This window comes from Psammomys obesus, unplaced genomic scaffold (assembly GCF_907164565.1).
Source record: "Psammomys obesus unplaced genomic scaffold, mPsaObe1.curated_primary_1811, whole genome shotgun sequence".
Taxonomy (NCBI): domain Eukaryota; kingdom Metazoa; phylum Chordata; class Mammalia; order Rodentia; family Muridae; genus Psammomys; species Psammomys obesus.
Window position 1 is genome coordinate 2,926,496 of NW_026592636.1, and position 13,361 is coordinate 2,939,856.

Here is a 13,361-nt window from a genome sequence, read left to right on the forward strand (position 1 = left end):
CTCCTGGTGCAGTGGTTTCATCCATGTTTTGCTGTGTGTGTTGGTGCTACTTTCCTTCTTAGGCCGAGTCATGTTCTAGTGTGCTGGTGTGTCACAGTTTACCTCCTGCTGTAGGGGGACCTGGCTGTGCTTTCCTCTCCTGCCGTGGAGGGCCACCTGGCTGTTTCTGTGCTTTTGTATGTCCTAAACATGGCTGCTGTGAACACACGTGGATAGGTTTTTGTGTGGACATGTTTGGGTTATCTTTGCCAAGGAGAGGAGTTTCTGGGTTTCATGGTTTTTTTTGTTTGTTTGTTTTTGTTTTTTTTTTTTTTTTTCAGTTTTGTTTTGTTGAGATATGGTCTTTTGTATAGCCCAGGCTAACCTGGAACTCCCTGCCTCGAAGTAAGCTTTATGCTTAGCCTTTGAGGAAAGGACAAGCTGTCTTCCAGGAAGACCTAACCCCATCACGTTTCTGTGACAGTGGAGGGCAAAGCTCCTGATTTCTCGGTGTCCTCGCCAGCACCTGTCACTCGGTGTTTGCATTCTGGCTGTTCTGTGGGTGGCATGTGCTGTGGTTTGATTTGTACTTCCTGGTGGCTTGTGGAAGCGGTCTGGGGATTTGAAGAGGTCTGTGGAGACTGCGACTGCCTCATGAGATCTGCAGGCCTGAGTTTCTCAGGCTGGTGTTTTCTGCCACCTGTACCGGCTTCATGGTTTGAAGAGGGTGCCCGCTGCGTGAGGGCAGTGTGCATTGCTCATGCATGCCCACAGAGGACTAGGACCGTCTGCTGTCCTAACAAGGCCTTTATTAAGTTAGGCAGCTTTTTTTTTTTTTTTTTTTTTTTTGTCTGTCTGTGACAGTGTTTCATATAGACCAAGCTAGTCTTGAACTCACCGTAGAGTCAAGGATAACCTTGAACTCATGACCCTTTTTCCTCTACCTCCCTAGTGCTGGACTTACAAGCCTATGCCCCCACATCTGGTAGGTTCAGGTGGTTCTGAATATTAAACCCAGGTGATGTGACAGGGATATTTCACCCTGGAAAAGACACCATAAATCTTCTCAGTCCATGATCATCCTGAGACCAGGTTTGCTTTCTGGGCAAATGTGAGGTTCATGACTTTGGATTGAATCAGCTGCAACTCTGTGTTTAATCTGCTGCTGTTAACAGCCCCTCATGGACTGGGGAGACAACTCAGTGGGTGAAGTACTTGCTGGGCAAGCTTGAGGACCTGAGTTCGAGCCCCAGCATCCATGTAAAGCGCCAAGTACAGCAGCACAGGCCTGTAATTCCAGTGCTGGGGTCGGTGGTAGGGACAGGAGGCTACAAAGAGTGTAAATGCATAGACACACAACAGAAAAGTTTACATCACAATAGTCCCCTGGTGGTTTAAATTTTCACTAATGTATTCATTGAGTGAGTTTGTTTGTGTTTTGCTACAAGACCGTGCTCCAGGTCCCTGCTCAAGATGGCAGAAGCTCACCAAGAGCTGGCTGTAGGCCAGCCTGGAATTCACTGTTTAGCCAGGGCTGCCTTTGAACTTGAAGCAGTACTCTTGCCTCTGCTTTATAAGTAGTGGGATTACAGGATGTGAGCCACCGTGCCTGGCTCACCTTTGAGGGCCTCTAAAGAACTGGCGATTGCTGCAGATGTGGGACGCTTAACTGGGGGCTGGCTCTGTAGTCAGTAGGGTGCCTGCCCAGCATGCCCTGGCATCCATCCCTGGCAGTGTGTGAACCAAGAGCAATGGCTCAGGTCTGTAATGCAGCACTTGGGAAGTAGATGGAGGACGGTCAGAATTTCAAGGGCTGTCGGCCTCCTTACCCTACCCAGAGCATGTTCCCTGAGTCACGAAAGCCGTGCGTGTGTCTTGCTGCCTTCACAAGTGGAGTCTGTGCACTCACCACGGCTGGGCCCTGTTGATAGCTTCCTGTCTGCCGCAGAATATAAATTCGCTGGGACTTCAATTGGGCTCTAACTGTTGAACCATCCCCCTAATCCTGATACTGGTTGGTTTTGACAGGTTTATCAGAGCCTTGTGGGCTTTGGGGGAAGTTACCATCTGATGAGAACACACTCAAATTGAATTTTACTATGGTTCTGCATAGTATTTTTGTCTTTCTTTCTTTCTCTCCTTTTTCTCTTTCTTGCGACAGGGTTACCTTTGAGAGGACCTCCTCCCACTGGAGGTGTTGTTCTCTGGTTTCTGGTGCCAGGCTTCTCTAAGCCATCTCTACCTCTGCTCCAGGTCCCTGCTCAAGATGGCAGAAGCTCACCAAGCTGTGGCCTTCCAGTTCACTGTCACCCCTGATGGCATTGACCTCCGCCTGAGCCATGAAGCCCTCAAACAGATCTGTTTGTCGGGACTGCATTCCTGGAAGAAGAAATTTATCCGGTTCAAGGTTGGTTGCTGGTGTGCCTGGTGCACCTCCCTGGGTCCCACTGAGGAAGGAATTGTGTCTTAAGTGGGTCTCAGAGAGGACAGTAGTCTCCATGCTGACTAAGGCTTGTGGGGGACACTTGTAGACCAGGCTGGCCTCAAACTCACAGAGCTCTGTCTGCCTCTGCTTCCCAAGTGCCAGAGCAAAATGTGTGTGTCCATTAAGAATTAATTTATTATGTGAGGTGTGCTGGTGCACCCCTCCAGTCCAGCACTCGGGAGGAGGCAGAGGCAGGTGGATCTCCGTGAGTTTGAGGCCAGCCTGGCCTACAGAGTGAGTTCCAGACAGCCAAGGCTACACAGAGAAATCCTGTCTCAAAAAAACAAAACCTGAAAGAACCCCCAAAACAAAACAACAACAAAATAAGAGTTAATTTATTGTAAGTCTTGAACAGCCAACAGCGCAGAGAGAAGAGAGCAGCGTCCAGCACCCTCCCGGTTCCCAGAGCCGGGCTTTGAGTCTTGCAAGCCTTGTCTTCCCTAACCGCTCTTCTTTAGACTAGCTTTTGAATTGGCTGGGTGAGATTGCAGTCCAGCCCAATGATCTAAGTTTGACCCCAAGTTCCCCGTGATAGAAGGAGAGAGCTGACTCCCATGAGTTGTCCTGTGAACTCCACCCTTGCCTCACGGTGTCCTTGTATCCACCCGCCCACAGTAAATGAATGTAACGAAAATTTTTCATTTAAACTTGTGCTGGGATATTTTGCAGCAATAGTATGAGTGCTCCTGTAAGCTCATCTTGACTCAGGGACAGGGCAGGAGAAGTTTGGGCACTGGGGTCCCTGACTGCCAGATAGTGGCAGCCTGGGAATGGTACCTCACCGTGCCCAGGCTGTCTGTCACCATATGGAAACCTGTATGGTAAGTCAGGTCAGGGTGTTCCTGTTATCCAGAGTCCCAGGGTGCATTTGGCCTCAGAAGGCAGGGGAGGGAATAGACTGCACGAAGGTGAGACAGCTGTGGATCGGAAGAGTCTCAGCCACTGGGCACTTGGTCCTCCATGGCCTGCACACCGCACCTTCCTCCTGCTGCCTGTTGTCCCAGCTGCCCGTTGCCACAGGGCTGCTGCAGGGTGGTGACGGTGGCCTCTGGGAGGGTGCAGCTCACAGCTGCCATTGCCTTTCCAGAATGGCATCATTACCGGTGTGTTCCCCGCGAGTCCCTCCAGCTGGCTGATCGTGGTGGTGGGTGTGATTTCATCCATGCATACCAAAGTGGACCCCTCCCTGGGCATGATCGCAAAGATCAACCGGACCCTAGACACCACGTGAGTAAACCTCCCCCACCCCATATTTTGGTGGGAAGGTGGTAATACCCTGTCGGCTCTCCGAAGCTTTGGCTGTCCTCAGACGCGAGTGCTCGTCACGTTCCTGACCTGCTGTTGAAATCTTCGGACGTGTGTAGACGCTACCACCCTTCCTCTGCAGATTAGGATGGCAGAGGCCTGGGTACCTGCCTTCCAGAAGGTGTTAAGCTGTGGCAATAGATGGAGCCAACGGTGGCCTCAGAGGGCATCTCTGCCCCAGACTATGGCTCCCTTAATGTCCATCCTATGATCTGATCCCCTGAATTGGCTCTCATTGGTTGCTTAGGGATACTTCAGCCCTTGGCCCCTTCAGAGTGGCTTAGATTCCCCCAGAGAGGCCCATTACCCCTTGGCTTTGAGTTTCAGTTTATTCTGGAAACTTGAAAATAGTTGTCATCCTATTTGGGGACAAAGCCTGGACAGCTTCTGGTTTTTCTTTTCTTTCTTTTTTATTTTATGTATTTAGACAGGGTCTCACTGTGTAGCTCTAGCTGGCCTGGCTATGTAGACCAGGCTGGCCTGGAATACTCAGACATCTACTTGCCTTTGCTTCCTAACCTTAACCCCGGGTTGTGTGTCCCACCACAGCTGGGTCTTTTTTTTTTTTTTTTAAAGATCTATTTATTTTTATGTATGTGAATGTTCTGCCTGCATGTGTGTATGTGTGTGTACCACATGTGTGCCTGGCGCCCTCATGGGCCAGAGGAAGCTTTTGGATCTCCTGAAACTGGAGTTAGAAACAGTTGTGAGCTGCCTAATGTGGGTGCCGGGAACCAAATTCAGGTCCTGTGCAAGAGCAACAAGTGCTCTTAACCACTGAGCCATCTTTCCTTAAAAAGGGTCTTTTGTCCCCAGGGTCTCCTGCTGGATGCTGGACCTGCTAGATCTAGAAGGCAGATAGGGACCATTCTGCACACTCCTCTACTTGTCTGTGATGGGGCCTCGTGCATGCTAGGGTAGTACTTACCGCCAAACCATACCCCGCCTTACCTCACCCCTGTGACAGTCATTCCCATGTAGCTTTGGACAGGTCCCTGACAGTATGGAGTGGCTGGGCACAGGACACAGGCACCTCAGTCATCTTGTGTATTTGGACACATTTTTTTTTTCTTTTGTTTTTCTGAGACAGGGTCTCAAGTATTCCCAGGCTGGTCTCAAGCTTCTGTGTAGCATAGGATGACCTTGAACTTAACCCTCTTGTACAGTGTTGAGGGCTAAGCTCAGCTGAGAGCCCAAGTTTGGTGCCTTTGGAGCTGGGGCCCCTGGAGCTGGAGTTACAGACTGTTCTGAGCCAACCGGACCACGAAAGCTAGGAATAGACCTTGAGCTCAGGACCTCTGGAAGAGCAAGTCCTCTTAACCACTGAGCCATCGCTCCAGCCCAGTTCTGGGCCTTTTCAATCCTGCTTCCCTGTTGTTCAGATGTAGATACTATGCACTTGAAAGGATTGCAAAAGCAAACTGATGAAAGAGTGACCTCAGGGGACAACGCACAGCTGCAGGAGTTGGTTTCTGCTGATTCAGACTTAGTCCTGCTGTGTGGGCATGCTTAAGACAGCCTGATGAGGTCCTTCAGAGCCCTGGAGGACGGTCTTACTGGGCCTTTATGGCCTGCCCTCTGACTGAGACTGCCAGCAGTGACAGAGAGTGAGCCAGCTCCTCAGCCTCCAGCCCTCCAGGCAGCGTCAGTCACGCCTTTGTAAGCAACTGCAGGAGACGAGATAAAAATGCCTGTCCAGGCATCCTGCCAACGGCCTTGTCTGCCTGAGGCCTGGAATATCCAGCAGGGACTAGGTTGTCAGAAGCAGGTGTGATCACCAAAGGTCCTGTTCTGTCCTCCTGCATGCCCTGAGAGGCTAGGAAAGTCCTTCGAACAGATCCCTGTCTGTTGAGCTGGCTGCCTGGCCTAGAGCTGTGGGGCCAACGGTTGTGCTTTGCTCTTAACATGGGCTGTGTCTCAAAGCCGGATTGCACACAGCCATGCCAGCTACTAAAACCTTATTTAATCTCAGTCTTTATAAGATTTGTTTCTTTGTCCCTTGGACTCTATTTTTGTAAACTGGGTCATCTCTGGCCCAAATTTAGAAAGGCCAGGTGAAGGGTCAGTCTTACAGTCTGGAAGGCTGTCCTGGATCCATCTTCCCATTGAGAATGGAGCTCCTGTGTCCCTAGGCTACTGCAGTTTTGTTTTGATTAGATCTGAAAGGAGGATAATAGAGGTTAAAGACACAGCTGAACTTTGCTTTACCTTTTTGCTGTTGTTGTTTGTTTTTGAGACAGTGTCTCTCTATGCAGCCCTGACTGTCCTGGAACGTGCTGTCCTCGTGTACTCATAGAGATCTGCCTGACTCTGCATGCGACACTGTGTAGAGCTTGGATTGTTTTTGAAATTTTATTCTATGAGTATGTGTGGCCTGCATGTATGTCTCTGCACCATGTGTGTACTCCGTGCTTTCAGAGGTCAGAGGAGGGCATCAGATCCCCTGGAACTAGAGGCTCAGATGGTTGTGAGCTACTGTATCTGCTCCCATCAGCTGCTGGAGGAGACATCTGCACCACTCTTGTTCTTCGGGGAGGTGGGGCCTCCAGAGCATAAGTCTGTTACCTGAGAAGAGACTTGTCTGTCACTTATGTATGTTAAGTTTTCCGATATCAGAACTTTGAAGGTTCTATATGCCATTGTTGTAATCATTTGGGGACTCTTAGTTTTTAATAGAACAGCTTTATTTCTTCCTTGACAGTTCCGTACATCAACACAGTGTTTCTTGATCGTATCCATCCCAACTCTCTACTCCCTACCTTTTTTTTTTTTTTTTGAGACAGGGTTTCTCTGTGTAGCCTTGGCTGTCCTGGAACTCACTTTGCAGACCAGGCTGGCCTGGAACTCACAGAGATCCTCCTGCCTCTGCCTCCTGAGTATTGGGATTTAAAGGCTTGCACCACCACTGTCCCACTTTTTTTTTTAAACCTACTGAGTTAACTTAGTGCTCCCCGCTGGAGTGTCAGCTGCTCTGGCCTGTTGGTCCTGCCTCAGTGAGTTCTTGTATGCAGTAGCCGTGTCGTGTCATAGCATGCCATGCCATGTCCAGAAGACAGAATTTCTCTGCTCTCCTCCCTATTCTGCTGCTCCTGCACTCTTCCCACCCTTCTCCTTTGATGTCCCCTGAGCCTTAAAGAGGAAGGGGCTGATTTTTTTTTTCTACTATTTTTCCATTTCCAAAACAACTAAAATAACACCACAAAATAGCTGCATTTTGCCTTGGTTTTTCTTTCATAGTCAATGACTTTGACTTTCAAGTACTTAAAAATCTTAAAATTTTTTTTTTAAGATTTACTTTATTTTTGTTTTTTTGAGACAAGGTCTCATCATGTAGATCAGGCTGGTCCTGAACTCACAGAGATCCACCTGCCTCTGCCACCAGTGTGCTAGGACATTTGAGTTTCTTATGAATAACAACAACATCCTAAGGTTATATTTGAGGGCTGAGGAGACACCTCAGGGGTTGAGCCCCTGCCTAGCATGCATAAAGTCCTGGACGCAGCAAAATCCAGCAAACACAAACAATCTACATTTGAGAGGGTGGGGGAAAGCATTATAATCTGAAGAAAATGGGCCCGGATCCCTGCGAGCAGCAGCTGGCCGTCCCCGCCCACTGGGAACAGTTGCCATTGGGAGCAGCTCTCCAGCCCACAGGAACCTCTCCACCGTTCCTCCAGAGACTGGAGAAATTGTGTGTTGTTCAGGGTGGCTCAGGTCACTGGCTGGCCTCCTGCTTCCTCCTTGGGGATGGAAGGCTCAATGTGTTGCCCAGTCTGGTCCCTGGCCTCTGCCTCCAGAGTGCCAGGCCACTCTGTGGCACCCAGCCACGGCTGGCCCATTTTGAGAGGGATAAAGAACGTCAGGAGAGTTGGTGGGGTCCCTCAGGCTCCCTTCTCTAATGAACCCAGGTCCTCTTTGGGGTGCCACAGCCTGCTTTCTCACGTCCCCCGGAAGGTGCTTGGTGCAACTGTTTTCTGGTTGCCACCAGCACCTCCCCGTGCTGACTCCTTAGCCGCCTGTCCGGTCCATCCCCACAGCGGCCGCATGTCCAGCCAGACGAAGAACATCGTGAGCGGCATCCTCTTCGGCACCGGGCTCTGGGTGGCGGTCATCATGACTATGCGTTACTCTCTGAAGGTGCTGCTCTCCTACCATGGCTGGATGTTCGCAGAGCACGGCAAAATGAGCCGCAGCACCCGGATCTGGATGGTAACCACCTGCTGCTAGCTGGGAGACCCACCGTGGCTGATGTCAGGACCCTTACTCTGTCAGACCTTTCCTCCCTTGGTCCTTAGTGTGTGACCTGTCCCCAGGCTCTGGCTGTGGGAGAGCTATGGCTCACCTTGACTCTTGCACAAAGCCAAGGGTTGCTTTTGCTAATGGTTTCTGGGAGTTCTGCCATCGCTGTGTTCACCTCTGTTCAGCCTGTAGTTCAGGCCGGATATTGAGCCTAAGTACCACCCACCAGGTCTTTGTAGCCTCGGGGGCACTTTGCAGTAAGACACTGGATGTTTTCCTTAGCTGGCCAGATCATGTGATTTACCCTAGGCTCTCAGTGTTCTCTATTTCACCATGACCCTGAGGTCATGGCACCCTGTTTAAGGAAAAGAGTTATGCCCTATGCATGAGCATTTTTCAAGTTACAACTACTTCTGGAGACTTTTGTTTATTGCTTTTGTTTTTTTGAGACAAGGTCTCCTGTCACCCTAGCTGGCCTTGAATTCACTATGTTGCCAAGGATGACCTTGACTTTCTGGTTCTCCTGCCTCCAGCTCAGGCATGCACCTGAGCCTGGTTTTTATAGATGCCAGTGATCAAACCCAGAGCTCCGTGCATTGCTTACCCAGGCAAGCTGCCTACCCACTGAATGGCATCCGAAGCCCCAGCTTGGTTGTTTTAATAAGCTTCGTTTTCCCAGGTAGGGGAGTGAGGGGTGTCTGTCCGAGGTGGTGATCACTCCTGGGACCTTCCCCTCTTTGACACCCAGCCCCCAGCCTTTCCCCTGATTGTGTGGCTGATCACGTATGCCCCCACCCACTTACTGTTAGCCTTTGGCTTCTGGTCTTGAGTTGTTTGTTTTGTTTTGTTTTTAAGAACCAGTAATTTTCTGCACCCATGATTTGTAAAGAATTTTAATGAATCTGGTCCTACTGTAAGTTTTCTTCGGATTGCTTCTCTCTGGGCCTTCCTCTCGGTGCATGGGAGGAGTGGGCTGGTGTGGAGGCCAGGGTGCCCCTCCCTCATCACCTGCACCTGTGAACTTTTCCTTCAGTGTCCCCTTGCCACCCACCACACACTCCACTCTTTTTCAAACAAACTTCTTCCTTGTCTCTGAGTTCTTCGATGTCTAGAGACTAAAACCCAATGCCTACGTAGAGGGAGACAGTTTCCACAGGCGTAAACAGCATCCCCCAGGATGGCCCTTGTGGCTGATACTGAGCTGAGCCCCAGCGCCGAGAATCATCACAGTCTCACCTTGAACCCTTAGAGATGCCCTGGTTTCTGTCAGCAGGTGACCACCGCTTCCTCGACCTGGCCCGCATCCGTCTTTGAGGATGCCGCAGGAGATGGCTCACTCTCCGTGTTATCGACGTAGTGGGCAGGGACGCACGGCTGTCCCTGGGGGTGGCTTGAGGGTCAGGTACCTCAGATGACCTCACTGCCTATAACCAGAGCTGCCACCAGCCCCAACCTAAGACCTTCCGGGAGGAGGCAGCAGCCCACCTGCATCCTCTCGGCCGGGGTTCCCGGCAGAGGTTCCCGGCAGAGGAGGGCAGTCAGCAGTCACACCCAAAGACTTGGTTTTTGTTCAGCCCAGTTTTTACCGGGGCCTGTATCGCTTTACCAAGACCTGATGGCGCAGGGCAGGGGATGGCCCCACCGTAAACACTCAACAAGTCACTCACTTGCAGGGGAACCCTGGCTTTGGCTCCCTAACAAAGCCTCATCTTTGCAAATATAACTTGTGTCTTCAGGCCATGGTCAAGGTCTTCTCAGGCCGGAAGCCCATGTTGTACAGCTTCCAGACGTCTCTACCACGCCTGCCTGTCCCGGCCGTCCAAGACACTGTGAACCGGGTAGGTGTGATTCATCCTCGCGCTGAGACGCCCGCGTCCTGGGGATCAATACTTCTGTCTAATTGTGACTATAAATTACAGTCCTTACTCTTTATTAATGCTCAGCAGTGTCTCCTGTAGGGTTAGTATAGTGATTCACCCCACCCCCACCCCATAGGCCCTTCCACCAGCTAGACAAGTTCTGCCATTGAGTTACATCCACAGCCCTTTGCTGCATGTTTTCTGGATACGGGGTCTTGCTAGCTAGCCCACACTGGCCTTGGACAGTGTCTTTTAAGATTTACTTGTTTTTTCTGCTTTATGTGTATGAGTGCTTGACTTTGTGTGGTTATGTACACCATATGCATGCAGTGCCCAAGGAGGCCAGAAGAGGGCGATGGAGCCCCTGGAACTGGAGTTAACAGACAATGGTGAGCCACCATGTGGGTGCTGACCATAGAACCTGGGTCTTCTGCAAGGGGAGCCAGTCCTCTTAACTACTGAGCTATCCCTCCAGCCTCATGACCTTGAACACTTGGTCCTCTTGCTTTAGCCGCTGGATGATAGACAAGTAAAACATGGCTTGATACTGTTTTTCTCTACTGCATTATTGCATCTTCAGTGTTTAAAGGTTCCATGTCCCACCTATTGGAGAATGTTTACTTTTTTGTTTGTTTGTTTGTGTTTTATTTTTTTGAGACAGGGTTTCTCTGTGTAGCCTTGGCTGTCCTAGACTTGCTTTGTAGACCAGCCTGGCCTCAAACTCAAAGAGATCCACCTGCCTCTGCCTCTGAATGTTTACTTTTTAATGGCTTTATTGAGATGCAGTTCAAGGCTGTATGATTCCCTTCAACGTGCACCACATTTATTATTTTCTTAAAAGGCTGGCCATGGTAGCACAGACCTTTAATCCCAGCACCCAAGAGGCAGAGGTAAGCAGATCTCTGTGAGTTCAAGGCCAGCCAGGTCTGTACAGTGACACCTTGCCCCCTGCCCTCAAGGAAGGAAGTAAATGAGTTAAGGAGAAGGTTCAGTAAAAAGCTTGCCATGTAAGCGTGAGGTCCCGAATTTGATTCATCAGAACCCATTTAAAAATGCCAGGTTTGTGGCCCACACTTGTAATCTCAGTATTGGGGAGTGGGGACAGGAGGATTCCCGTGGCTCACTGCCCAGCGAGCCTAGGCTGCTGAAGACCCTCCTCCAAGGAAGTGGATAGCGCTTGTGAGGACGACTCCCAAGGGCTTCTGTCTTCCAGATAAAAGCCTGCATACGTGTGTGCACGTGCGCTCACGGTGAGCACACACAAACAAACATTTTAACTGTTTTCAGTGTAAGCTCATCAGTGCGAATCACACCGAAGGCATTGTGCAATCATGACCACTGTGGATTCTCAGGCTTTTTTATAGCCTCATGAGGAAGAAGCCGTAGCCGATTAGGCAACAACTCCCACGCTCCCTGCCCCCGGCTCTGCTGACTTCTGTTCCACTTTCTGTTTCTAGTTTTATGACATGAATGGGATTATGTAATAGGTGACTTCTGGGGGTCCCCCCCCCGCTGGCGTTTATTTTCCTTGGAGGCGGGACCTTAGCTGTGTAGCCCAGGCTAGCCTCAGACTTGTAATGCTCAGCTTCCCAAAGCAGGATGGTTTTAAGGTTCAGCCCTGTCCTAGTACGGCTGTGCTTGCTCCCTTTCTGTGGCTGATAACACTCGTTGTGTGGGTAGACCAGTTGTCTGTCCATCTGACGGGCAATCATGGACTGTCTTGTAATATAAGCAGGGAAGCTGGGAATGTCCATGCATGTGTTGTTGTTGTTTTTAATCTGGGTGCCTGCTGCCACAGGTTGATATTGGTGTCCACGAGTGGGATTTCATGTCACGGAGGGTGGCTCTGTATTGAGCCTGACCTGCTGTAAAATGGCTGCACCTTGGTGCATTCCAGCCTGCAATGCTGGAGGGCAGCCACACATTTGTACCTTCTGCCCTCTTTTCCTTTTGTAAATCAAAAACTTACTGGTTTGGGTCCCTGCTTAGTGATTTAGTCCCCGTTGCCCTGGGCAGGTTCCTTCCCATCTCTGTTCTCCCAGACTGGGAAGGGGGTGAGACCAGATTCCCGGTTGCAGCTAAGCTGGGCAGCCACCTGCCTGCTGCTGTGCAGTGTCACCCCTGAGTGTGCAGAGCAGAGCCCTCCTCCCCATTGTGAGACGGAATCTCACGTTGCCCAGACCGGTCTTGAACTCCCTAATCTGCCCCGTGTGTAGCTGAGGATGACCTTGAACCTCTGATTCTTCTGCCTCTACCACCTGACGCCGGGATGGCAGAGCAGCCTTACTACACTGACTTTTCTGTAGCGCTGGGGATAGAGTCCACGGCTTTGTGTGTGCTGGGCAAGCGATCTGCCAGCCTTTCCCCTGGAGAGTGTAGCCTTTGTTTCATCAGTGGCTTGATGCACCTGGAATAAGCCAGGCAGCAGCAGCTGGCCCTCCTCAGGAGTGGCTCCACCCTTCATTGGGTAAAGCTGGCCCTGTATAGCCTTGGTTGGCCTGGAATCTTTCGTGTAGACCCGGCTGTGCTTGACCTCTCAGAGACACCCCCCCCACACCCCTCGAAGTGCTGGGATTATAGGCATTGTACATATAGACTTTATTTCTTGACAAATCAGACTTGGCACCACTCCGCTTCCAGGTACAGGTGGGAGCTCTCGGGGTCCTCAGAAAAGGCCATGCTTAGCCAGGCATGGTGTCACATGCCTGTCATCCTAGCCCTCGGGAGGATGGAGGTAGAAGGAGGATCAGGAGTTCAAGACCAGACTCCGCTGCATAATGAGTCTGAGTCCAAATTAGGCTACTTGAGTCCCTGTCCCAAAAAAGAAAAAATAAGATCGTGTGTGAGCTGTCCCTTTATGTTTACTTCCCAAACCTGCTGAAGGTGTGCACCGGTCACTTGACTGAACAGAACATCTGGACCCTGGACATGGCCCTGGCCTGTACCGTGATTGCCTTGTCCTGTCCTGCTCTGCCAGAGCACCTTCCTGACCCTCACTGGTCTCTCAGGGCTGCCTCACCCGCCTCACCCCACCATCCCAGGTCATCACCAAAGTAGTGGCCAGATGTCTGGGTCCCTCCATCAGGAAGCAGTGGCCTTGACTGTTACTCTCGCGCAGCCCTGCTCAGCCCCGCAGGGGGGCTGTCTTAAGGAAGCTTTTCCGGCCTTTTCTACGAGGTCTGACTTTTCTGAGGTGTGTGGAATGTTCCATGGCTTGCAGGTGGGCATTTAACTGTGTTTTCTCACTCCAGTACCTGGAATCTGTGAGGCCACTGATGAAGGAAGGGGACTTCCAGCGCATGACAACGCTCGCCCAGGACTTTGCTGTCAACCTCGGACCCAAATTGCAGTGGTATTTGAAACTAAAATCCTGGTGGGCCACAAATTATGTAAGTATTCTGCACCTAGATCTTTTCTCGGGTGTTTTCATGTGAAAGTTCCCCTTTCACAGAGCTCTGTCTGTGGCTGAGGCAGCCATACTTTCCTCTGAGAAC

General features: G+C 50.7%; 1 protein-coding gene across 1 annotated transcript in view; it reads left to right on the forward strand.

Moving 5' to 3' along the window:
* Positions 1–13,361, forward strand: part of Cpt1a (carnitine palmitoyltransferase 1A) — a 59,625-nt gene that overhangs the window by 19,926 nt on the left and 26,338 nt on the right. The window contains exons 2-6 of the mRNA XM_055614659.1: positions 2,233–2,386; positions 3,552–3,691; positions 7,807–7,978; positions 9,745–9,846; positions 13,119–13,256. Coding sequence (XP_055470634.1) covers positions 2,246–2,386; positions 3,552–3,691; positions 7,807–7,978; positions 9,745–9,846; positions 13,119–13,256 — 693 coding nt within the window. The 5' untranslated portion in view covers positions 2,233–2,245. The remainder of the gene's footprint in view (positions 1–2,232; positions 2,387–3,551; positions 3,692–7,806; positions 7,979–9,744; positions 9,847–13,118; positions 13,257–13,361) is intronic.